The following is a 24,659-nucleotide window of genomic DNA, read 5'->3' as shown; positions in this document are numbered from 1 at the left end:
TGTGTCTCCTTTTTCTGCTCACACAATCCTACTGCCTCCTATATTCCCTGACTTGCAACCTGTGACCTGCTAGATTCACTTATTAATTCTAGTGTTGTTCCCTGCAAATGCAGATGGTTCTATTTCTTCCTTCCTGGTCTTTATGCCTTTCTCTACTGACTCACAGCAATGTCCAGGGCCCGGAGTACAATCCTCAATAGACGGATCAGCATGAACACCCCTGGTCTTGGTCTCAGCCACTGAGGAAAAGCATTCAATATTTTACCACTTTAAATGATATTACCTGTAGTTCTTTTTATACATGAACTTTATCAGATTGAGGTAGGTCCCTTCTGTTCCTAATGTAATGACTTTATTTTTATCATGAATGAGTGTTAGATTTTGTCAAATGCTTCTTCTGCATTAGTTAACATGTCCATATAGTTTTTCTTCTTCACACTGTTAATATAGTGACTAACACTGATTAATTTTCATATGTTAATCCAACTGTTTTCCTGGAATAAAACCCAGGAATTGAATTTCTGGAATAAACTTGATCATGATACATTATCTTCTTTAAATATTATTGGGTTCAATTGGCTATTATTTAATTAAGGATTTTTTTAAAACAAACAAAAAAAAAGGATTTTTTGCATGTATATTTATAGTGGATATTCATCAGTATATATTTTTTGTAATGTCTTTGTCAAGTTTTGGTATCAAGGTTATGAAGAAGTGTTGCCTCATATTTTCTGAAAGAATTTGTATGACTGGTGTTATTTTTTCCATGAATATTTATAGAATTCATCAATGAAACTACACGAGCCTGCTTTTTCATTGTGGTAAGATTTTAGGTGATGAATTCCAATTCATAAATAGATATAGAATAAATCAGATTATCTTTTCATCTTGTGTCTGTTAGCTAAATAGGATTTTTCAAGGAATTTGTCAATTTTATTTAAGTTGTCAAAAGTATTGGCATAAAATTATTCATAAGATCTCCTTATTGTTCTTTTAATAGCTGCAGAATTTGTAGTAATATCCCACCATTAATTCTTGATATTGGTATTTTTGGTTGTTTTTTTATTTTTAAATTTGGTCTATTAATTGTATTTTATTAATTGTATTGATCATTTCAGAGAGTCAGCTTTTGGTTTGTCAGTTCCTTTCATTGTTTGTATTCAATTTCATTGATTTCTACTCATATTATTATTTCCTTCCTATTATTTCTTTTGAGTTTAAGTTGGACTTATTTTATGGGTGATTAATGTGGACCTTCAGTTCACTGATTTGATAGCTTCTTCTTTTGTTCCGTTAACAATTTTACTGAGTTATAATTTACATATTACACAATTCATCCCTTTAAAGTGCACAGTTCCACCGATTTAAACTCTTAATGGCCCCTGGCTTTCTGTCGGGACCTGACTGTTGAGCTGTACACCTCGTTGCCAGAGAACGGGCGCCTGAAATTTCTCAAACAAGACTCAGCTTTCCTAGGGCGGTAACGGCGTGCAGAGTTGGGAAGGGGCGGGGGGAGAAGCGGAGCCGCTCTGAACCGTGCTAGGGAAATGTGGGTCCGTGTGTGAAGAGGCCCGGCTTTGCGGGACCGCGGTGTGAGCCTGCACCGGAAGGTGTTCCTGTGACAGGCCGGAAACTACATTTCCCAGCATCCTCGCGGTGCCAGAACTACCTTGCCCGGAAGCTTGTGCGCGCTATCCATCTAGCCTTTCGCCCCCTCCGGCCGCCGGAAAACCGAGGACACACGGAGTCGCCGGGTTTGGCGGCTCCTGGGTTCCAAAGGCAGTGGGGGCCGCTGGGCTTCAACTCCCCGCGGGCGTTTCTCGCCTGTCCTGCGGAGAGACTTTTTCACCACCACAACCAAGGAAGGATATGATATGAGGCAAGTGGACATAACTGCTTTAGGACAAAGGAAATTAAATTTTGATACCCATGTATTGGTTCAGGACTTGGAAACTCATGGATTTGACAAACACAAGAAGAAACAACTGTATCAGCATTAACCATTTTATCAAATATCAGCTTGGATACTATCTATAAAGGAGATAGCCACTCAAGCTCAACAGGAAATAACCGTACAACAGCTAATGACTCATTTGGACTCCATCAGGAAAGACATGGTCATCCTAGAGAAAAGTGAATTTGCAAATCTGAGAGCAGAGAACCAGAAAATGAAAATTGAATTAGAACAAGTTAAGCAACAACTGATAGATGAAACTAGTCGAATCAGAGCAGATAATAAACTGGATATCAACCTGGAAAGGAGCAGAGTCACAGATATGATCAAGAAAAGAAACTTATGGAAGCAACCACAGAATTTATCAGAAAAGATACCACAACCAGAAGTATTATTTCAGGGACTGGTAACACAATTGACACTGAAATTGCTTCTTTAAAAATGCCGATGGAGTCTGAGAAGCTTGAGACAATTTGTTATCTTGCAGCCTCAGTGTTTACTTGCCTGGCAATAGCACAGGGATTTTATAGACTCTGGAAATAACAGGGAAACTACTATATTATGCTCCTACTCCTACTGCTGACTTATTAAAACACTGTGGATTTACTTTGAACATCGAAAGTTGCAGCAGAAACAGAAGAAGATTATTTAAAGTATATATGACTGAAAGGAAGTGTTTAAGAATGGGAAGTTATTTTGTCTTTTTTTTTTTATATACGTCTTTATTATGCTGAAAAGATGCCATTTAAAACCTGACTGATTTGAGATAGAAGGGCCTTTTGTCTTTATCCTTTTGATAGCTCGAACCAGAGTTTTCTTTTGTTTGCTTAAACAACTGTCAATCATATAAGATTTATTTGGTATCTGCTGCAAATTTGAAAACTATTCCCAAGCCTACATACTTGTTACTGTATTCCGTTTTCCTGCAAACTATCGCACAACTTCCTTTTTATATAAAGTACTATTATAACAAAGTTGTTTGCATTTTAAGAGCAACTTATCATATAGCTGGAGTTGATTTTTTTTTTGTAATGAACTAAAACAATAAATTTTAAAATAATGTGTGCCCTAAAAAAATAAATAAAAATAAAGTGCACAGTTCCATTGTTCTTAGTGTATTCATAGAGTTGTACAACCATCACTAAAATCAATTTTTGAACATTGTCATCACCCAGTAAAGAAACTTCATACTTAATAGCAGTCACTCCCCATTTCCTCCAACCCCCTATTCTTTTAATAGAGAGTTTTCAATTGAAAGCTACACATTTGACTCTAAGCACTGCTTCAACAGCATTCCACAAATTTCCATGTGGTATATATTTATTATTATTTATTTTAAATATAAAAGAATTCTACTTTGATTTCGTAGAAGAACCATAGATGATTTGGAAATATGTTAATTAATATTCAAATTTGGGGGGTTTATTCCTCGATATCACTGTTGACTGACTAGCCATGTAATTTCACTGAAGCCAGAGAGTATAGTCTATATGATTTTGTTCCTTTTAAACTTATTCAGACTTTTTTATTGTCCAGAATGTGGTCTATTTGGTAAGTACCATGTTCATCAAAGAAGAATGGGTCTTATTAGACATTGCAAGTGTGTTCTGTGAATGTCAGTTAAGTCAAGGTGGTTGATACTGTTACTACCGTTTTCATCTAATGGTTCTATCAGCTGCTGAGAAAGGGGTGATAAGATCTCCCTTTAATTTCATCAATTTTTGCTTCATGTATTTTAAAGCTCTAAAAAAAAAAGCTCTATTATCAGGCACATAAAATTTATGATTAAGATGTCTTTCCTCATGATTTGACACTTTTAACACTACAAATGGTGTTTAAAAAAAAAAAATCTTTGGTAATATTAAGTGAAAACTTGAAATTTACTCCATGGTGCCTATGGACGTGCCATCCTCAGCATGACATTCAGTTATGTCTCTTTTGTCCCCAACCTGCTGGTCATATTTCCCACCATCCACATAAACACCCTCTAGAACAGGACGAGGACGTCACAGCATTAGTGCAGGTGTCTTAGAATCCATGCCACCCACGCATTAAGGGGATGCATGTCTGCAGCCTCCTGAGCAGCTCTGTGCAGGGCCTGTGGGCGCTGGGGACAAGACATGGCCCTTCACCACCTAGGACAGTTCTGGCCACAGAGAGCTGAGATACAGAGTCCCCCAAGGTCACCAATGTGAAAGAGCCTAGAGGGGCAGTGAGACAGAGGTGACAATGCCACAGGTGGCAGGGACACTGGTGGACATGGAAGGAAAAGTCCACATGGACAGAATCAGAGACAAGAATGAAGTACTGGGGGAGGGGTGATATGGGGGAGGGGAGGGGCCTTCCTAGTGTGGGGTCAGTCCTCTCTGCCTGAGGGACCCAGGGCGCTGCCAAGATCAGAGGCTTTGTTGCCCCACAGACTTGTGTGTGTGTATGTGTGTATGTGTGTGTGTGACAGACAGAAAGAGACAGAGAGACAGAAAAGGAGCTAGACAGAGGGCCGCCCTGGACACAAAATAGAGAAGGAAACAAGAAAGCAGGAAGGTGTGTTCAGTTCAGACCTGTGCGGAGGCTGCAGACCCTGCCCCACCCAGAGATGAGTCATGAGTGGGGATTTCCTTCCTTTGCTCCCCACCTCTCTTTCCACACGTGATGCAGCTCTGGACTGTTATAGAGTCAAGTGTGAGCTTCACTCTATTTCCTGATAAGAGTCAATGAAACAACGTTCCTCTCCTCCCCAGGACATTCACACCCTAAAATCTACACCTGTTACTCTTTTTTTTTAAATTGAAAGATGTTTAAAATTCGATAGTGGTTTAGAACTTTCAAAAGTTTTACATACATGATTTCATATAATCCCATAACCCTTTTCTCCACCCACCCCTACACTGCCCCTCCCTGCTTCCCTCTCCTCACTAGTAACCACTAGTTTGTTCTCTATATCCATAAGTCTGCTTCTTTTTTGTTTTATTCATTAGTTTGTTGTATCTTTTAGATTCCACATGTAATACCATACAGTGTTTGTCTTTCACTCTTAACCTGAGCTGTTGGGACATAGCATCAGACTTGTTCTCAAGGTCTTCCTGTGTTTTGAGTTCTGCTTCTGAAGTTTTTGTGGTTTTGAGTGGTTGACTATTTCAGACTCAAAAATACAGCTAGGTTAACAATACTGCCATCAACTTCCTAGTTCAGGGAAGCCACTAAATAGTTTCAAAATTCTGAGAAAGCCCCTTCTCTTCTTCTCTAAACACATTTATCATTCTTGAGGTAAGGGGTTGCATTTAATGGCATCACAGAGAGACCCCTCCAGCAGTGACCCAGTGCTAGGGGAATGCAGGCCCGGCGATTAGACAGCAGAAACTCAGAGGCTGCTCATGGCCCTGGACCAGCCCCCTCCACCAAGTGAACTTTCGGTGTCTCACACTGCTCAGCTGAAAACAAGGACAAATAAGTGCTCCTACATAGTTTGGTGAACACAGCTTGGCATATGGTAAGTGCTGTATTTCAGCACGGGCTGGAAAGAGTGTAATCATCTCCCACGGTGCTAATATTAACTAAAACCACATCCTCCAGGCCAACAATACTACAACCTGAGGTCTTGCACTCCATGGCCTCACGTCTGCCAGAGAAAAATGACATTCACAGCCGCCTGTGAATCACGGCCTCTGAGGACAGTAGGAGAGGGGAGCCGAGAGTGGTGAGATTTCCTGCCTCCCTCATGCTACCTTGTTTTATTACTTAGATGCCTGCTCTCATTTCCTCCACCAGACTGTGAGCTCCCAGGAGCAGGAGAAACACAAGGTCATTTGTTTCCCTCCCCCAGGGCGCAGACTCTCCCAGAGTGAAGGGCTCATCAACTACTTGGTGGGTGAATAACAGCCCCTCCCCAGGACACCGAGGAGGGGAGACTAGGGTTGTCGTCAGCGTCCTGCCTAGGGACTGTTTCCAGGCTTCAGCTCAGGGAGGGACCAGAGGGAGCCCTGTGGCCTCCGTTGAGGGGACAGAGAGGAGTTCCTGGAGGCTGAATGCAGGGCAGAGAACTGGAGAAGAAAAGCTGCCCAGAGAGGGCTCTGGAGATGTGCAGAGGGGCCCATCCAGGGTCTGGGTGAGTGCTGATCTGTGCAAGCATGGGAGGGACCCACCCTAGGCTGAGAAGAGACCTTGGGAAATGAGCAGGCTGGATGAGGATGGAGGCTCGCCCGGGGTTGGGAATTGTTCATGCTCCCACTAACCAGAATGGACAGACTGCAAAATATGGGCGCTGGCTAGTTTTCAGAAGTTCACTGCAAGTCTTAGTAGTTAAGTAAATTAGCCCTAATATAAGGCAGCAATAGGCCAGGCATAAAGTTTAAAAGCTAACCTAGGAGATCAAACCAACGCTCAAATTAGGTAACTGTGCACCAGATCAATATCCATCGCATTAAAGGAACACAACAAAATACACAAGAATTCAATTCACATTTTCTACCATCTAATAAAAAATTGCTAAGCATGAAAAGAAGCAGGGAAATGTCCCGTATAATCAGGACAATAATCCATCAATAAAAACCATTCAGAAATAGAGATAATGGAATTAATAGACAAAGGTAATGGGATTAATAGACAAAGAGATCACGACTTGGGTACTATAAATCTTACAAATATACTAAAGGATGTAAAAGAAAACGTGAACAACACCAAGAGAGAAATGGAAGGTATCAAACAGACCCACATGGGAATTCTAGAAACTAAAAAGATTATAGTATCTGAAATGAAAAATACACTGGATGGCATTAACAGCAGATTAGTTACTGCAAAAGATCAATGAACTGAATAGAGAGAAATACGAGTTATCTAAAATGAAATGTAGAGAGATGACAACGGGGAAAAAGGGAATACTGTCAGTTAGCTCTGGATGGTATCAAGCATTCTGTCATCTGTGTAATGAAACACGAACTAAGAGCAAGGACTGACAAGATATTTGAATAAATAATACCTAAAAATCTTACCAGGAGGATATAAACTCTAAACCCAAAGATGCAAGAAATCCAACAGATCTCACCCAGAAGCAGCACACCAAGGCAAACCATAATCAAATCACTGCAAACCAGTGTGAAAGAAAAAAAAAATTTTTTCCATATTTTAACAGCTTTATTGAGGGATATTTTATATATCATGAAGTTCACCCATTTAAAATGTACAAATCAGTGACTTTTAGTAATTTTACTGAGTGGCCCAACCATCAGCATAAATCAGTTGTAGAATATTTTCATCTTCCCTATAAGATCCCTCCTGACCACTTACATTCTACTGCCAGTGCCAGGAAACTACTCTACTTTTTGATTCTATAAATTTTCCTTTAGGAATATTGCATATAAGTAGAATCACATAAATGTGGTCTCTGTGTCTAGATTATCTTACCTAATGTTTTTTGAAGTTCATCTATGATACAGCATGTGTCATGAGTTCATTTTTTTTTTTTATTACTGAATTGTATTCTATTATATAGGGACCACATTTTGCCTATCCCACAGGTAATTCCAGTTGTTTACTGTTAGGAGTAATGTTACTATGGATATATATTTGCAAGTCTTTGTGTGCACACGTGTTTTCATTTCCCTTGAGTAAAACACATTCTAATGTAGTTGCGCCATTTTACATTCCCACCAGCATGCATAATTCCCGTTTCTCTGCATTTTCCCCACATGTTTAAATGCCTGCCATTAATTGTATTTATGTAAAGCCTCTCTTCACTGGACTATAAGCTTTTTGAGGACAGGGCTTCTACATTGTGTTTCTTTTCCTCTAAGGAACCTAGAAATAGAGCATTGTAGTTAAGCACCTGACTTTTAAGCTCGGCGAGCCCTGATTTCAAAGTCTGATTCTGCCACTTATAAAAAAAAAAAATCTTGAAGGCAGCCAGAGAAGACACACTACCTACCTACAGTGAAGCAGGAGGGAGAGGCAGCAAATGTCCCCTAGACACCAAAGCAGGACAAGGCAGAGCAGGGACAAGGCCCCCAGCCAGAGCCTGCTCCCCGCCCCCCCTTGACAAAATATTGGGGCCAAAAGCATACATTGGAGGGGTGGTCAGCTATTCATGCACGTCATGGGAAACTCAGAAGTCTTTAAAGACTATCGTCTTTATATTTTACTTTGAAAGTCATTTCCCTTCTTCTCAGTTGCTCTCTAGAGCTGAGTCCCAGGCCAGACACTAGTCCTCTGTGAGCTGCCGTCCTCATCTGTAAACTGTAATCATCTCCCCTCCCCTAGGTGTCCCTACCTCTCTCAGGTGCTCGGATAGGAGTGACAGGAGGTGCTATTTCCAGGCCAAATACAGCTTTAGGATTTTTGTAACCTTGTTGTGTGTGGCCGGGTGAGGGGGCAGGGGTGGGGATGGGGTGGGGTTGTTGTTGTTTGTGTAAGACGTAAGAGTAACTGGCTGGAGCCTCAATCAACCTGGACCAAGTGTACACATATTTCTGTAAAGAGTTTTTTCAGGGTGCACCACCCTACCAGTTTCAATCTCAAAATAGAAATCAAAATAAGAGCTTCACACCCCTGCTCTCCTCAAGACAGAGCCCCTGGGGCCCCCGTATGATTATTGGTTTACCCTGTGAGCCTGGTAAGTTGCGGTGGAAGAAAGTTCCCGGAAGGAATCTGGCAAATTGCTCACAGCAGCCAGAAAGGGATGCTGAATGAAAGGGATGGTAGGGAAATTCCTTTTTTGTAAAACTCTATGGGAAGAATAGATGCAATGAGCATGTTTTAGAATTTAAACAGAGGTATAAAAAAGGGAGGGAACGGAAGCGAAGGGGAGAGGAGGAAGGGAAGGAGGGGAGAGGAGGGGGGAGGGAAAGTAAGTTAAGGAGAGGGAAAGTCAGGGCCACATCGAGGCTTGCTGGGGAGCTTTCAATTCCTCTTAGTTGTTTCTGGAATTTACTTCTGGGGCAGCCGGACCGGGAGGCGGAGCGCGGGCTCTTCCTCTCCGCCCCGGTCCGTCCCGCCGGACCCTGGAACCGGGGCAAGCCCCAGGCGACCCTGGCAGGCACCTCGCCGTGTCCCCCAACCCCCACCCCTCGCCGCCCCATCCCGGCCACGAGGTGCGCCTTCCTGAGCCAGGACCCGCAGGGGATGCTCACCGACAGCACAACACCCAAGATGACGAGGATGAGAGCCCTGGGGCCGAGGAGCCGAAGCCTGGGGCCGGAGGCGGCCAGTCCGCTCTGTCCCCGCTGCCCAGTGCGGTCGAGGAGCGCTCGCTGTCCCGGCCACCGCGGGGTGACAGCCCACAGAGCCATCAGGAATCGGCAGTATCTTTCGTGAGGCTGCAGACTGCCAGTTGCCGGGGTCCGCGGCAGCTACTGTCCGTACATGTTGCTTTCCCTTGTTAGAATGAAAGGAGCGGGTGGCCCCGCCTTGTCTTACTTAGGCTGGTATTGTGCAATCAGTGCCAGGAGTTACGAAGCTTCATCTTCCTCTGAGCTGGGAAATTAACCCATCGTTGGCATTCAAGACCCTTCCTGAATCAGACCCCTTCCCAGGGCCAGGCCCCCCTCCCCTCCAGCTACCTCGCGTCCTCTACTACTGCCTTCCGCCCACCCTCAGCCTCTGCCCCCTCCCGCCCTCACTGATTCAGAATCATTTTGCCGCTCTGTTTCAGTGTCACACTTCCGAGTCTGAAGCTTGAGCAGTAGCCAGGTGCCTGGCCGGAGCCTTCATTCAATGAACGGGTGGGTGAACGGAATGAATGTCACTGAGGCAGCGATCGGTGGGTCTGAATTCAAGTCTCCAGTAGTTTTCCGACCTCCCCCATCACCACCTCTGGTGTTCCAGTAATTCCAGGTCCATTATCTGTCTTTCACATTCAGGCCTTCATGCTATCTCAACCCTACTGCTCTTGCAGTCAGGCAAGCTGGAGGAAGCCACTTCAGCCTTTCTTCCTGCTTTTCCTTCCCTGTAGATTCTTTAAAGCCCTTGGGAAATAGAATTGCTGGAGACTAATGGGCACATGAAACCAAATGGGCCAAGACAGGGTCCCCACGTGGGTCCCGTACTTCCTACACACCTAGCGCTCTGCTGGGCCCACTGGAGGGAATCCAGTATTTGGAAAGCCACACAAGGCTTGGCCCTGCTCACAGGACGACTGAAGGGCTGGGGAGTAGGTAGGAGAGAAGGGAACCCAGGGAGCCTCCACCCCTTGTATCAGGGTTGGTGGCTGGGGTAGTAGGAGTTAAAGTTCATTTTTCCCCATTCATTTATCCAGTTGTTCCAGCATCATTTATTGAATTGAATAATCTTCCTACCTTAATTGAAATTCAATTGACCATATGTATGTTCTACTTCTGGACTCTGTATTCTGTTTCATGGATCTATTATCTGTCCATCTTCATGCCAATACCACATTGTCTTGATTACCGTAGCTTTACTGTCAGTCTTGAAATCAGGCAGTTTAGATCCTGTAACTTTTTTTCTCCCCAAAATGTTTATATTTCCGTATAAGTTTTATATAAATTAAAACATTCTGTTTAAAAAATCCTGTAGGAATTGGCATTGCATTCAATGTGATCAGTGAGAACATTTAACAATATTGAGTCTTCTAATCCACGAGATAGTTTTCTTTCAGATCTTTCTTACCTAACCTAGACAATATTTTGTAAGCTTTCTAAGTACAGGTTGTACACAACTTTTGTAAATGTATCTGATGCTATTGTCAATGGAATTGGTTTAGATTTTTTTTTTCAAATTGTTTTTCTGCTGCTACACAGAAATACAATGGATTTTTGTGCATTGACCTCATATCCTATGATATTGATAAATTTCTGTATTTCTAGTTTGTTGTTTTATAGATTGTTTAGGATTTTCTACATCAGCAATCATATTGTCTATAACTGAAAGCGGTCTTCGTTCTTCTTTTATTTGTCTTTCTTGCTTCATCGCCCTGGCTAGGATTTCCAGTACAATGTTAAATAGAAATGGTGAAAATAGACATGCTTGTCTTACTCTTAATCTTGAAGAGGAAGCACCCAACATATCAGTATTCCATATGCGGTTAGTTGTAGCATTTTCATGGATACCCTTCATCAGATTAAGTTCCCTTCTGTTCCTAGTTTGATATAAATTTTTATCATGAATGAGTGTTGAACTTTGTCAAATGATATTTTCCTGCATCTATTGAGATGATCATATGGCTTTTCTCCTTTATTAAAATGATGAATCAAATTGATGGACTTTAATATGTTAAACCAACCTTGCATTTCTGGGCTAAATTTCACTTGCTATAATGGATTATCCTTTTCACATATTGCTAGATTTGATTTGCCAAGACTTTGGGTCTGTATTCATGAGGGATATTAGTCTATAATTTTCTCTTTCTGTGATGTCTTCATAAGGTTTAGGTATCAGCATTTTGCTAGTCTTACACAATAAGCTCAATTTTCTTGAGAGTTGTATAAGATTGGTATTACTTCTTTCATAAATGTTTGATAGCATTGACCAGAGACACCACCTGGACCTGAAGGTTATTTGTTGTTGTTTTGTTTGGGGGGGGGGGTATGTGTGTGTAGGCTTTGAAAATGAAGTCAAATCCTTTAATAGATACTGTGTTATTCAGATTTTCTGCTTCTTTATGTGTGATGTTTTGCACTACATATGAGAAAATTTCAGCCATTTTTTGCTCATTTGTTCAGCCATTTCTTCTCAGTCTCCAATTCCAAACATATTGCATGATATTGTCCCAAAGGTCACCAAGACTGTTTCTTATTTTCCTTCAATTCTTTTTACCTCTCCTTTACAGATTCAATGTCTGGATTGAATCTCTCTCTTCAAGTTTACGCATTCTTTCTTCTCCAATGTTCAAACTCTGTTAATAATGTTCAAGTGAATTTTTTATATGAGATAATGGAATTTTCAGTGCCAAAATTTCTTTTTGGTTCTTGTTTTATAGGTATTACTTCTATGCTGAGATAGCCTATCTTCCATTCATTTTGAAAATATTTTCTATAGACCCAATATAAATTTTAAAGCTCCCTAAAAGAGATTCTATTATGAATCAGAGTTAAAAACAACTGGAAAGGCATAAACTTTACCTGAAAGGCAAAGATATGTAATGGGAAGTATCAATAGCAATAGCAGACAATGTTAAAATGATTTTTAGCCTCGGCATACTTAATTTTATAAATATTTATTGAGCACTGATTATGTTAGCAGGCATAATGTATACAAAGATTAAAATATGCAGAGTGTGAAATTTATACTCACTGGTACTTTTCTACTGACCCCCAACTCAACCTCCTGCCCCAAATATCATAGTCTCACTCATAAATGCTTTAGATGTATCTTCAAGGTGTACTTTTAATAAAACGTAAGCAACATATCATTGCCCTCAATTTGCTAATATCATCAAATATCCAGTTAATACTGAAAGTATCTAATTATCATAGATGAGTTTTTATGATTGTGTAAACTGGACCCAAATCAAATCCAATAAACACTGCACATTAAAAGTCTTTGTTGCCTTCTTTTTTTTTTTTTTTGAGGAAACAAGGTCATGAATTCTGGTAGAATTCCCCAGTCTGAGTTTTGCTAACTGCAACCTCAGTTTTCACTTAACATCTTCCTCTACCTTCTGATTTTTTTTTTTTTTTACCTCCATTGGATCTAATGGCTTGATCAGACTCAGGTTCAATTTTTTGACAAAAATACTTCATAGGTGTGTCTGTGATAATCCTATCACATGACTTTCAGACGCATGTAATGTCTGATTGTCTTTCTTTTTGTGATGTTAAGACTAATTAGCAGCTGGGGTCAAACTGATCCATCCGTTCCAAAATGCCAGGGGTGCTGTGTTAGATGGGGTGTTCACACGAGGCCTTTCTGAGCAAGTGACTTTTAAGTCGTGAGCTAAGGATGAAAAAGAGTCAGTCTCGCAGAACAGAGGAGTGTAGTGGTTGGCAGCCGGGCCGTGTGAAGGACCTTGCCATATACCGGGTCCATATACCGGGTCGCCCCTCTCAGGATCAGCAGGGCTTTCTTTCCATTCTCCACCACTCCCAGCAGCTATTCCAATCTCCAAAAGATGAAGGCAGAGAACCGTGCACCCAGAGGCATCACGAACCCAGTGGCACTTTCAGATCCAGGGGGCCACAGGTGTGTAAATCTGCTCTCCTGAAAAATGCTTAGGAAGCAGGACTATTTTGACTCAGACTCAGAGACCTAAGTGAGAAAACAACCTGGTCTCTCTTGAGACACAAAACAAACCAGCCATTTTACTGGGCATGACAGCACGACAGAAATGTGCCTTCTGAGGGTACAACTTATTTGCTCAAATTACATACTCTTCTTCTTTTCTGGAATGTTTTCCACCAGACTCAAAATAGTCGTGGTTCAGCTGTCTCCTCTGTAAAATGGAGAAAGAACCAAAACTTATCTCACAGGGTTGTGTCAAAGCTTGGTCTTTGTTTTCAAAGCTAGATGCTAGTTAAAGTGGTCAGGACGGATTTAATCAGTGATCTACTACTGTAACAGGGTCCAGGGCGCAGTGAACTTAACTTCCGTTTGTACAGAGGTTTCTGGGCTCTTTAAAGGGAGTATGAGGGGCAGGGAAGAGGGTGAGTCCATCTCAACACAGTCAGGGCAGTGAAAAACTACAGAAACCGGGAAGGGAGGGTTGGTCCCTGTGAAACTCATTTGGGTTTGCCAACTAGGGCTTATCCTCTCCCACAGAGGCTGGGAGACGCAGGCCCAGGTGTTGGCCAGAATAAAAGTAAATTTTTTTGACAAACTTAAGTTTTTTCAGGCAGGTGCTTTAAGGCGAGCTAGGGTCATCCTTGGGATATGCCTTGAGCTGTTAGACACTATGTTAGTGTTTGCGTCTTTATAGGCCAAAGTTGACAGGCCTAGTCAAGAAGAGGCCTCAGAGGAGCCCATCTAGAGTGTGGTCAAAGAGAGAATTTTTGTCAGTTGTTATGAGTATTATGTGAGATACTGACTTTGAAAGCTGGAGGAATATAACACAACAGATCAAAACCAACTGACACATTCATTCATGTAATAACCTAGCATATCCCTTCCCCTTCTTCAAAACATTTACTAAAATTCTTCCTTACACTGAGTTCCAACTACTAAACATCCTGCCATTCAGTGGTAACACCTACTATATTATGTGCTAGGTGTTTTACATACATCATAACATTTCCTTCAGACAACCCTATTAGGAAATATTATTTTACAAAAGAGGCTCAGAAACTTTAGGTACTTGATCAAGGTCACACAGCCAGTGAGTGGCAGAGACCAAATTTATATTTAACTCTGATGACTGTTACCTGGGTCCATCAAACAAGAAACTCCTTCCACTTTTTAAATGGTTCAATGAAAAAGAAAACCAGTGTATTCTTGACACATTGGGTATGTTCGTTGCTCATACGATTTTGTGTGTGTGTGAAAATCTGACAAGAGTCTAAGATATTAGAAGGCAAGGGTCAAGTTACGCACTTTTCAGTTTATGAAATATGTGCCATAGATATTTAAGCCCTTGCACCTGCCCTCAGGGAACGAGGGAACAGGACACAGAAAAGTAAATGCTAAACTGTCCAGTCCAAGAAACAGATTAACAAAGACTCAGGACAGTCGGAGACTGTTTCAAGGCAGATTAGAATTGGGCTCCATCTTAAGCGATCCGTAGGATATTGAAACTGAGAAGGAAATAGAGGGACACTCCAGGGCAGAAGGTGGAGAGCAAGAGCAGTAGAAGCTTACATTTCCCTTAAAGTCGGTGTATAGACTGCCACAGAGCATGAGTGACCCACAGTTTTGTTGATCCGCTGACATTATACTAAAAGGAAGTTAACTTGGAAGTTTTCATGTCTGAAGTAAGAACTCCTGGTCGAGCAGCGCTAAACGGTGATCCACGTGTGCAATCCTGGTGCCTCTGGCGCCCCCTAGTGGGACTTCCCTCTCCTACTATCTGAAACCACCCCAAGTTTGAGGTACAATCGCTTACCTTTCTATAATGCTCGGCCAATTCCATGATTCCTGAGGGGACGCGACGCCCACCACCCGCTGCGCAGGCGCGACGTCCTCCTTTCCGCACAAAGGCTGCGGGAGGCGGGGTCGGCGCAAGCGCTCTGAGTTGCTTCGAAAATAGGGTCACCATCCTGCCTCCTGGCACAGGCAGGGCGGCAGACACATGCGCTGTGAGGACGCACGGGACTTATTTCACGCGGTGGTGACGTCATGACAGAGGAGGAGGTGGTCGAGGAACGGAAGCCGGGAGGGAACCAGGGCGGAAGGGGATCAGGGCCAGGGTTGTGTTCTGAGCCTTGGCGGGGTTGGGGTTCCGATGTGGTCCCCAGAGCGGGAGGCCGAGGCCCCGGCCGGGGGAGACCCGGTGGGCCTGCTGCCCCCCGAGTGGGAGGAGGATGAGGAGCGCATGTCCTTCCTGTTCTCCGCCTTCAAAAGGAGTCGCGAGGTGAACAGCACCGACTGGGACAGCAAGATGGGCTTCTGGGCGCCGTTGGTGCTGAGCCACAGCCGCCGCCAGGGGGTGGTGCGTCTGCGTCTGCGGGACTTGCAGGAGGCCTTTCAGCGCAAGGGCAGCGTCCCGCTGGGGCTGGCCACCGTGCTGCAGGACCTGCTCCGGTGAGGGCGGGCCCGGGCCGGGGGGCGGGGCGGCTCCCCGCGGGCAGGGACCCCGGCGGTCCTGCGCGGCTCGCCGCGCCCAGCCCAGAGCCGGCCCAGAGGAGCCGGCAGTGTTTGCTCCGAATGCAGAGAAGGAGACTGGGTTGCGGGTGTTTGGAGGGAGAGGCATGGGGGAAACTCAGAGGCCTGGATAGCCTGATTAGATGACATCCATACAGTTAAACAGGAGAAGCCAGCCTGGCGGAGGTGACAGTGATTGTTTGGACTGGAATCCCCTTCGTTTTGTAGTTATTTCGTAGGGGCTTCCAAATTTGAATTTCCTCAGAACAGAAGGTTTATGAGACAGAATTTATTGAACTAAGGAAGGGCAGAGCTAAGAAGGCAGTCGTGAGGTGGAGGGCTGTAGGGATCTTGCCAACGGCCCCCTGGCACAGGTCATGTGTCTGTCCTCTCTTGGCTTGCCCTTGGCACAGGCTCTTTGGACCAGAGGACATAACGGAGGTTGAGGGCTTTACCAATTATCTTGGTGCCCTGAGAAAGACCTGTAGGTACTACCGGCGCGACAGGTGCAGGGTTTTGGAGGTACCCGAGGCAATAGCATGGATATCTAATTGATGTACAGCACTTTGCGGTGTGCAGACACGTGGCATGCACCATTTCATCTGAGCCCCTCAGCAGCCCTGTGGGCAAGGTGTTAGTATTATCCTCAGCAAACAGGAAACAGCTTCAGAGAGATGAAGCGACCTGCTCAGGGTTACGCAGCGAGTTAGAGGTAATGCTAGGGCTGCACCCCGGATCTTCTAAGTCATTTGCACTTCACGTTGTATGTGTCATACCCAGAGCAGCCTACCTAGCACAGTGCCTCCCTCCGTGACTGAAGACGAAAGTCCACTTTGATACGTTGCTTTTAGCTTGCTGCTCTTTCTGATGAAGAGGTCTTCCTTCTCCCCACAGCCCTGCACTTGGCTGACATTGATGGGACAAGCCATTTCTGGAACTTCTCTGAGTTTCAGTTCAGCAGGGAGACAGGAGCCAAAGAAGTCAGTGAGGGGCAAGAACATTCTGGGCTTCCTTAAGGGACCATCCTTTACCACTTCCCACCCAGAGACCTTTAGTACCTCGATTTCTTCTCTCCTGGCTGCTGCACTCCTCTGATGTCTCCTGGTGCTTGATGGGGTCTGGCACCTGGAGAATTTCTGAGGGAGATATTTTTCCATGCAAGCAGCACAACACTATTAGTTAACAGCTTTGCTTGAGGGCCAGATGGCCTGGGCGCAAATCCTGGCTCTGCAACATGCCAAGTTTTGTGATCAAGGGAAAAAATTATGTGCCTCTCCTTAAGCCTCAGCGCGACCAGTTGTAAAATGTGATGATAATCGTTCTTAGGTTTATTGTGAGTATTTGAAGAGATACTCCTTACATAGCCCTTAGCATAGTGACTGGCCCATGGGAAGCATTCAGTAAATTTAACTACTGTTCCCATGAAATGCTCGTTAGTTTAGGAATAGCAGAACCCCTTTCTCTGAACATCTTTATATTCTTCCGTACGCCTTGCGCTTGACGCGAATCCATTATTGTTGTTTTCATTTCATCTCTTTGTGCTCCGTTTGTAAAGGGAAGTCTCAGCACGGGCCAGAGCCGCCTGTGTCTCTGGAGTCTCAGCAGAGAGCTTGCATTTTGGAGCCAAATTATAGTTCACCTTTGGCCTCTGTCAACTTCTCAGCCTCTCGGTTTTTCTCTTGATCACACCATCTATCTTGCAGAGCTGTTGTGAGGCTCAGAGCTGGAGCATAAACAGTGCTGCTTGTAGTAGCTGGCACAGAGTAGGTGCCTGGACAGTGGTGTTGCTGGTGATGATGATCAGACTCCCCTCTGGGGGGAAGAGGGGAGGTGGGACTAGAATGGGACATTGCATTAAACCCACTACGTTTTCTTTCTTTGCCTGCAGTCGAGGGGAGCTGCAGCGGGAGTCAGACTTCATGGCCAGTGTAGACAGCAGCTGGATCTCCTGGGGGGTCGGAGTCTTCCTGCTGAAGCCCCTCAAGTGGACTCTTTCCAACGTGCTAGGCGACAATAAGGTTCCTGCCGAGGAGGTGCTCGTGGTTGTGGAGCTGCTTAAGGTGAGCGTTCAGAAGCAAGAGGTCTGGGTGTCAGTCCGTGATGACCGGATCCTCGAAGTCCCCTGGGTGTATCGTTAGAGACAGAATGTATCTTTTACATGGTGACAGAGTTGGTAACTGAGTGTGTCTCACCTCCCTTTTGCTGTACTCTGTAGCATTTAGTCATTAGTTGGACTTGTACATTTCAAGGGTGAGCCTTTGGCTACAAATGTTACACACGCACACACAGTTGACTATTTTCTGTGTTTGTAGGGATTAATGATAAAGCAAAGTTTAGAAAATACTTTGCCTTCTGTAGTTAAGGGATAAGAATTTCCTTCTGAGGATCTTGTGACTCTCAGCTTTGTCTTCCCCTAAATTAACAAGCTAGGCTCAGATTCCCTCCTCTCTTATTTACTTACTTCCATCGAAGAAGCGACCAGGCCCTGATCCCTCTGTGCTCCCCTGGTCAGTCAACTTCCTCCTGGCCTGCCCTCTGCAGCCTGGAGTGGGCAGTGATGCTTGACCGCTTCCCTCGTCAACACCCTCAGCTCCTTTGCCTCCCTCTCTGGCCACACCGGAGACACCAGCAAATCAGCCCTCTTAGAGCTGCCCCACGGTCTGCTGTCCCTGCTGGAGAAAGCCGCTCCATCACCCAGACTGGGGCCCCTTTCAAGCTGTAGGAGGGCCCTCCCAGCCCCTCCGAGCCATTCCCAGTTCCTTGCACACGCCTTGCGGCCCGCACCCTCTCTGCTCTCTGCAGACACCTCACTGAGAAGATGGAATCCCCTGAGTCATGCCTTCAGTTTTTTGTCCTCCCACCTCCACTTTGACCTCCTCTCAGTGCTTCTTTCTCCCCGAGCTCAGAGGAGGACGTGTCCTTCCTCTGTGCTCTCGAGTCTGTCCCTGTGCCTCTCGGTCTTCGTATTCCTTCTCGCTCTGTCGGTGCTCTGCCTCTTCAGCCTCTGAACCCACTCCGGGTTTTCCCATCTCACAGTGACTCCTTAGTGAGACCTGGGCCCTGCCTAGTTACTGCCTGTCTCTCCTTCTTTCTTGTCCCCACCTCCTCACCTCCCACACGCTCTTTAACGCAGTGCAGACCTGCTTCACTCTCCCAGCTCCACTTGTCTGCCATGGGCCAGGTTATAGGAACCTTAAGTGTGTGTGTGTGTTTATAAAGTTGACAGAACACCAGGTAGCAGACATAGATTGCAGATAGTAGTTATTTTTTGAAACTCACAGACCAGGCCGAACCCCAGGGCCTTTGCATAGCCCTGGAGGCTTCCACACAGCTGGAGCCAGGTCAGAATTCCCATCCTCCACCCCAAGAGAAGCTCCAGTTTCTCCTTACCTTGACAGACCCCTACCCTCTCTGCCTTAGACTGAGGAGAAGGTCTCCAAAATCGACCAGCTCTCCCTGTCCCCCAGGACTTTTGACTGAGCAGCACGTGTTTTCTTCAGGGGAACAGCTCTCCCCCTCTGTACCAAACCCCTCCCCACCCACATGCTTATCCTCTCCTCCCAGTGCCCTGACCTCCAGGGCTCAGCTGTGGCCTCACAGAAAATGCAGGGTGGCTTGGCTGGTTGTGGGCCAAGCCTTGTTCCTCCCTGCAGTCTTTGACCTCATGCGTTCTCCATCCAGGAGCAAAGGGCAGTAGGTCTGTTTGTCCCCACAGATGTGGTTTGGGACTCACAGTTTTTTGAGAGCACAAGCTGAGATGGGGGTGGGACTGGAATTACATAGATCCTCTAAGAACCAGCAATGATTTTTGACAGTAAAGTAGTCTGATCCTATTTGGGTAGGAAAATGAATCTAGCTCCTCAAGGATGTGGAATGTGAAATTTATAACAGACTGGCCCAGGGTCACACAGGCTGGGCCGACAGCCAGGCCTCGGCTCTGGTTCACGGCTGTTCCAACATGCCACACCGCCTCAGTCCCCACTCGGGGACCCATGGGCCAGGGGATGCAGAGACCTGAAGTCCCAGGTGAAGGGCAGGCACAGATATGGCTCCCAGTATTCCATCCATGTTCACCAAACTTTCCTCCCAGGTTTAAAAAACCACAAATCCTTTTTCCTTTTCCAAAGCTGCTACTTAGGAGAAGGCAGGGCCGGTGCTCCCCTCACCCGCCCTGGTGATCACGGACCTGAAGCTCGGGGTCAGGGCTCCCCAGCCTCCGTGGGCGGCGGTCAGGGCCCGCAAGCACCTTCTGCCTTCCCTGCAGGAGAAGGCTGAGGAGGTGTATCGTCTGTATCAGAACTCCCCTCTCTCCTCCCACCCTGTGGTGGCCCTGTCGGAGCTGAGCACCCTCTGCGCGGGCTCCTGTCCGGACGAGAGGACCTTCTACCTGGTGTTGCTGCAGCTGCAGAAAGAGAAGAGAGTCACGGTCCTCGAGCAGAATGGGGAGAAGGTATGGGAACGCGGCTGTCCTGTCACTGCCTCCCCGGTGCCTTGTCAAGTGTGTGCCCGCCAGCGTCCCCGCCGGGGGCTTTCTCCGCGTTTGGGGTCAGGGTGGCAGTAATTTGTCCCTGTCCCTCAGATTGTGAAGTTTGCCCGGGGCCCACATGCCAAGGTCTCTCCTGTCAACGACGTAGATGTCGGGGTTTACCAGCTGATGCAGAGTGAACAGCTGCTCTCGCGCAAGGTGGAGTCCTTATCCCAGGAAGCAGAGAGGTAAGCACCCCTGAGCTGAGCGCCCCCAACCCCCGCCCCGCAGACCCTCAGAGCCAGCAAAGCACTGGTGTCCATGGGCTCTTTAAAAGAAAAAAAGATTATATTTTACTAATTAGGAAAGTACTAACAATGCAGCAGCTGTGGAAAGCACAGACTATCACAAAGGAGAAAAACATGAATTCTTCCCCCCAAAAGCATTAGCATTGTGTTTACACTCTTCCACGCCAGTATCCATTTAACCAGTATTTACGGAGCGCAGCCGTGTCTTGGGGACTTGGGGATACGGTAGTGAACGGGCCAGGTCTCTGCCTTCCAGAGGCCTTGCTGAGAGACCCCTGCTCTTCCCCTCGGATGACTATGCAAGGTGTCCCTGCTAAAGGCATGTAAATACTTCTCCGAAAGGTGGGCTACTGACAGTGGGAGAAACCCCTCATTGTGGGAAGGCCAAGGTCGTTGGTGGTGCTAGGAAGTCATTCCCTACCTCCTGGCTCCCAGGATGGGAGTCTGTCTTTAAGGGGCCTTGTCGCCATGTGCTCTCCGCTGTGGACTGGAGCAGCTTTTCCTTGGCTGTCGCCGTCCCCGCGAGCAGACGCCCCGGCCCGTGTCTTAGCTTGCTGCAGGGGTTGGCGGTGGGCTGCAGGCATTGCTTTTCTTGCCATTGGGTGGAGTGGATTTGATCTTCAGACGTGAGAGTGCCTGCACCAAGGGCTACTCTTGGGAACTCTTTAGGACCTGCCACCGCCATTTTACTGCCTCATCGTCTCCATCTGTCCCGTTGTTCGCAGGTGTAAAGAAGAAGCCCGCCGGGCGTGCCGAGCGGGAAAGAAGCAGCTGGTGAGTTTCCTCCCCACCCCGCCACCGCATACCCGTGCCCTGAGCTGGCAGCAGGGGTGTGGGGGCTCAGACAGCAGCCCTCTTGAGTCTGCAGGCACCACAGTGTGTTTGACAAGACGAGAGGGAGGGAGGGCTGGGATGGTGTTATCATCTGGGAAGGGCCAGCCGGGTCTGACCCTGACCAAGTCTCCATACCCCCCCGTCCAGGCACTGAGGTCTCTCAAAGCCAAGCAGCGGACAGAGAAGCGCATCGAGGCCCTGCATGCCAAGCTGGACACTGTTCAAGGCATCCTGGACCGGATCTACGCCTCGCAGACAGATCAGATGGTAGCCACTGCCCCTCTGCCCCAGTGCTTGGCGGGTCTCACGGCGTCCACCCCTCATCCCCAACACTGTGGCTTGGCCATGTGGAGGAGGCCTGGGTTCTTTCAGGATATGGCTGGGATTGCCTTTGCCTCTCCTGTTGGGAAGTTCTGGCCTCAGTGGATGTGGGGTCAGTCATGCGTGGGTGGGGAAAAAAAAACCCAAAGCTGTCTTTCGGAGATGAAATAAAATTGTCTGTCTTTGACCCAGTGTTCCTCACCTGCGCTGAGAACTTTGCTTTCTCTTTAGGTTTTCAACGCCTATCAGGCCGGGGTAGGAGCCCTGAAACTCTCCATGAAGGATGTCACAGTGGAGAAGGCAGAGAGCCTTGTGGATCAGATCCAAGAGGTACAAGAGGGGCTGGGGAAGGACACCCGCACAGGTGGTTACCGAGCACGGACATGACTTCGTTGTATTTCCATGTCTCCCAAACTTTTTACCTTGTGAACTTGAAGAAGCTTTCCTTGATACTCAGAAGGTGCAACATTACTTTGTAACCCTGAACATTGAGACCAAAGACCATTCCAAATTCAAGGCCTTGTGCTTTTCTCTTACAGCTGTGTGACACCCAGGACGAAGTCTCTCAGACTCTGGCTGGTGGGGTAACCAATGGCTTAGGTGAGTTGACAAGGTGATTCTGTCTTCCCTCCTCACTCAGGGGACCTCACATCCCTGTGCTGTGACAGGTGTGGTCACGGATCGGCCTTTTCTGGTGTGGTCAGAGCTCACACCCCCCACCTTGTCTCAGGACTAGTTAGAAGGAACTGGCATTTCCTCCTTGCTGGGCCTCACTGACAACCCCTCGGAGCGCCAGTGTCCCTTACTCACGAGGCCTCTTCAAGGACAAGGGGAAGTAGGGTCAGTTCGACGTTGTCAGCAAAATATACCTCCTTGATGACTGAACTCTGTGTATGGAAAGAGTATCTGCTTGAAGGCGCCCTCTGCCTCCCAACCCCAATGACGTTTTGAACCTGCGGGAGGCCTGGGTAAAGCAGAGCTGGGTTTTGTTATCCTCAGGCCTTGAGTCATTAATGTGTTTCCTCCCTGGACTTGCTGTGTCCTTATGTTGTCTTTTCTTTCCAGACTTTGACAGTGAGGAACTGGAGAAGGAGTTGGACATCCTCCTTCAGGACACCACCAAAGAGCCTTCGGATCTGCCTGACAACCCCCAGGAGACGTTCTATACCAACAGTGTGCCTGTCCCTAGGATCTCGGACGCTGAACTTGAAGCTGAACTTGAGAAACTGTCCTTATCAGAGGGAGGTACGGAGCTGTATTCCCAAGGGCCCTCTGGCTGACCGTGGCCGGGCACAGGGTTAATGGGTCCCAGCCCTGTTACACTCTTTGCCAGGGTACCGAGGCCGCGTAAGGGGGTTGTGGCTCCTTGTCTATACTAAGGCTCAATTGCTGAAACACCGGGATGCTTTCTTCTGAAAGATCTACTCGATACAGAGTTCAGTCATTTCTTCTTCTTGCAGGTTTGGTCCCAAGCAGTAAATCTCCAAAAAGACAGTTGGAACCAACTCTCTAAAGCCATTGTAGGACCCTCAAATGAAGGACCCTCATGTCAAAGAGAGACCAGGCTTTTGTGTGTATACATAGTTATTTAAATGAGAAACTCTCAGAATGAATGTGCTGGAAGGAGGAGGAAGGACAACCGCTCTGATGTACCTGGATGCTGCCGCTCACTGCGGGACAGCTGGAACTTCTGGAAGCCTGCTCCCGATGCCAGCTCCCAGCGGGGGTCACGGACCTGCCTTCTCATCTTTATAGTGCCACCGTTTATACGGTTCTGTGTGTGCCCCGCCATCTCTCACAGCCCGCAGTTCCTGCCACAGGCTCAGTTAGGTTTGTCTTCACCCACCAGCTTTGTTCCGGCCAATGAAGGGGAAAGATTCACAGCTTTGCCAAATCAAGATCTGCCCTGGGCCCCCACCCCCACTGTGTTTAGAGGAATTTATCCCGTCCGTAGACCCGTCACACAACTTGTCCCGGTCCTCCTCTGTTTCCCTGGGTGATGAGAAGAAGGAGAAACAGCTGCCACTTTACGGAGAAACATACAGTGTAAAAGGTTTTCCTCGGGTCAGTCATCAGATTCTCCAGGTGATCAGAAAGCCACCCCTGAGTGGCACAGAGTCGTGACAGTTGGAGAAGGACTTATGGGCTTGGTGGACACAGCCGCCTCTTCCATCTTGTGCAAAAGAAGATCTGCTGCCTGGAGAAAGGTCATTCCTGGTCTTTTGAACTTGAGGGAAAGAAACCCAGGTGACAACAGGGCCCCAGGTGTCCAAACCCATCTGCTTTCAAGGCATCACCTTTGCCCTGCCCCCATGACGAGTAACTTATAACAAATCAGAACCAGCCACACAACAACACGCCTCCCATTCTTGAGCCCAGCAGACAACAGCAGGTTCTTTGTTTGAATTTCAAAAGCATTTTACTCCATCGCCCACCTCTCAGGGCAGGGGATCTGAGCCAGGACGTGCAATAGGAGCGGGAGACGGCAGCCTTCTGCCCTGTCTGCTGTGTGCTCCCTGGGCCTGCTCTACACCTGCCCCACCCCCAGAGTCCCATTTCCTCCTCCCTGTGACCACCTGAGGAGGGTGGCGCAGGGGGATGGGCAGGAGGGGTCTGAATGCTCTGGCGGTGGGGAGAAGGGATACCAGCCGCACTGCTGCTCTGCTGCTGCGGTCCCTGACCCCTGCCTGGCCCTTTGCCGGGGTGTCCCTCCTGCAAGGGGTGGCGTGGAGCAGAGGGGAGGGCTTTGCTCCCGGCCAGGAGCATGAATCACTTCAACAAATTTCTCTCCCGCTCGACCTGGGGGAAACTGAAACATTGGGGGTGAAGAGAAACAATCACTATTTTTCTTTTTTTATCTGGTAAATAATTAAAAGTAAAACCCCGAGTGCTTGGTCCTTGTCTCTTTAGGTTGTGTGCAGTTCCTTGTCCCTGCCTGCCTCTCCACCGCCACCTCCAGCGCGCGCACACTTGGGTTCTCTTCCTGCCTGGCTCCCGAGCTGAGTCCTGAGCTGCTGGGAAAGGGGTCAGTCCACCCGATGGCTCCCATGCCGCCTCTGTTGCCGCACGGCCTCCTTTGTTTAAGAGCAGCCATCATTTT

General features: G+C 46.8%; 2 protein-coding genes and 1 pseudogene across 4 annotated transcripts in view; 2 read left to right on the top strand and 1 right to left on the bottom strand.

Moving 5' to 3' along the window:
• Nucleotides 1-15,126, bottom strand: part of LOC105068968 (tumor necrosis factor receptor superfamily member 10A) — a 37,439-nt gene extending 22,313 nt beyond the window's left edge. Inside the window, exon 1 of one of the 2 annotated variants that reach the window (XM_074355628.1) lies at nucleotides 14,934-15,126. In XM_074355628.1, the coding sequence (XP_074211729.1) occupies nucleotides 14,934-15,086 (153 nt within the window). In that variant the 5' untranslated portion in view covers nucleotides 15,087-15,126. Of the gene's footprint in view, nucleotides 1-9,075; nucleotides 9,541-14,933 lie in introns of those variants that run through there. The other variant, XM_045516653.2, reaches the window with a different exon arrangement.
• Nucleotides 463-3,052, top strand: LOC105069035 (coiled-coil domain-containing protein 90B, mitochondrial pseudogene; annotated as a pseudogene).
• A 62-nt stretch (nucleotides 15,127-15,188) lies between the features above and the next one.
• On the top strand, nucleotides 15,189-24,446 carry CHMP7 (charged multivesicular body protein 7). Of its 2 annotated transcripts, XM_074355629.1 has the most exons (10): nucleotides 15,190-15,571; nucleotides 17,520-17,691; nucleotides 19,896-20,081; nucleotides 20,211-20,344; nucleotides 21,130-21,178; nucleotides 21,386-21,505; nucleotides 21,791-21,889; nucleotides 22,099-22,159; nucleotides 22,625-22,804; nucleotides 23,020-24,446. In XM_074355629.1, the coding sequence occupies exons 1-10, from the start codon at nucleotides 15,273-15,275 to the stop codon at nucleotides 23,070-23,072; spliced, it is 1,353 nt and encodes a 450-aa protein (XP_074211730.1). In that variant the 5' UTR covers nucleotides 15,190-15,272; the 3' UTR covers nucleotides 23,073-24,446. The 2 variants fall into 2 exon arrangements, with proteins under 2 accessions (XP_074211732.1, XP_074211730.1); XM_074355631.1 differs by lacking the exon at nucleotides 22,099-22,159 and having other exon boundaries at nucleotides 15,189-15,571.
• The last annotated feature ends 213 nt before the right edge of the window (nucleotides 24,447-24,659 follow it).

Source organism: Camelus bactrianus, chromosome 31 (assembly GCF_048773025.1).
Source record: "Camelus bactrianus isolate YW-2024 breed Bactrian camel chromosome 31, ASM4877302v1, whole genome shotgun sequence".
NCBI classification, from domain to species: Eukaryota; Metazoa; Chordata; class Mammalia; order Artiodactyla; family Camelidae; genus Camelus; species Camelus bactrianus.
This window is presented reverse-complemented; position numbering and strand designations above follow the sequence as displayed.

Coding starts and splice junctions, on each gene's coding strand:
- CHMP7 (XM_074355631.1), top strand. CDS start 15,273: ATGTGGTCCCCAGAGCGGGAGGCCGAGGCCCCGGCCGGGGGAGACCCG. Junction 15,572..17,519: donor GTGCTGCAGGACCTGCTCCG/GTGAGGGCGGGC, acceptor CTTTGCCTGCAG/TCGAGGGGAGCTGCAGCGGG. Junction 20,082..20,210: donor TCGAGCAGAATGGGGAGAAG/GTATGGGAACGC, acceptor CCTGTCCCTCAG/ATTGTGAAGTTTGCCCGGGG.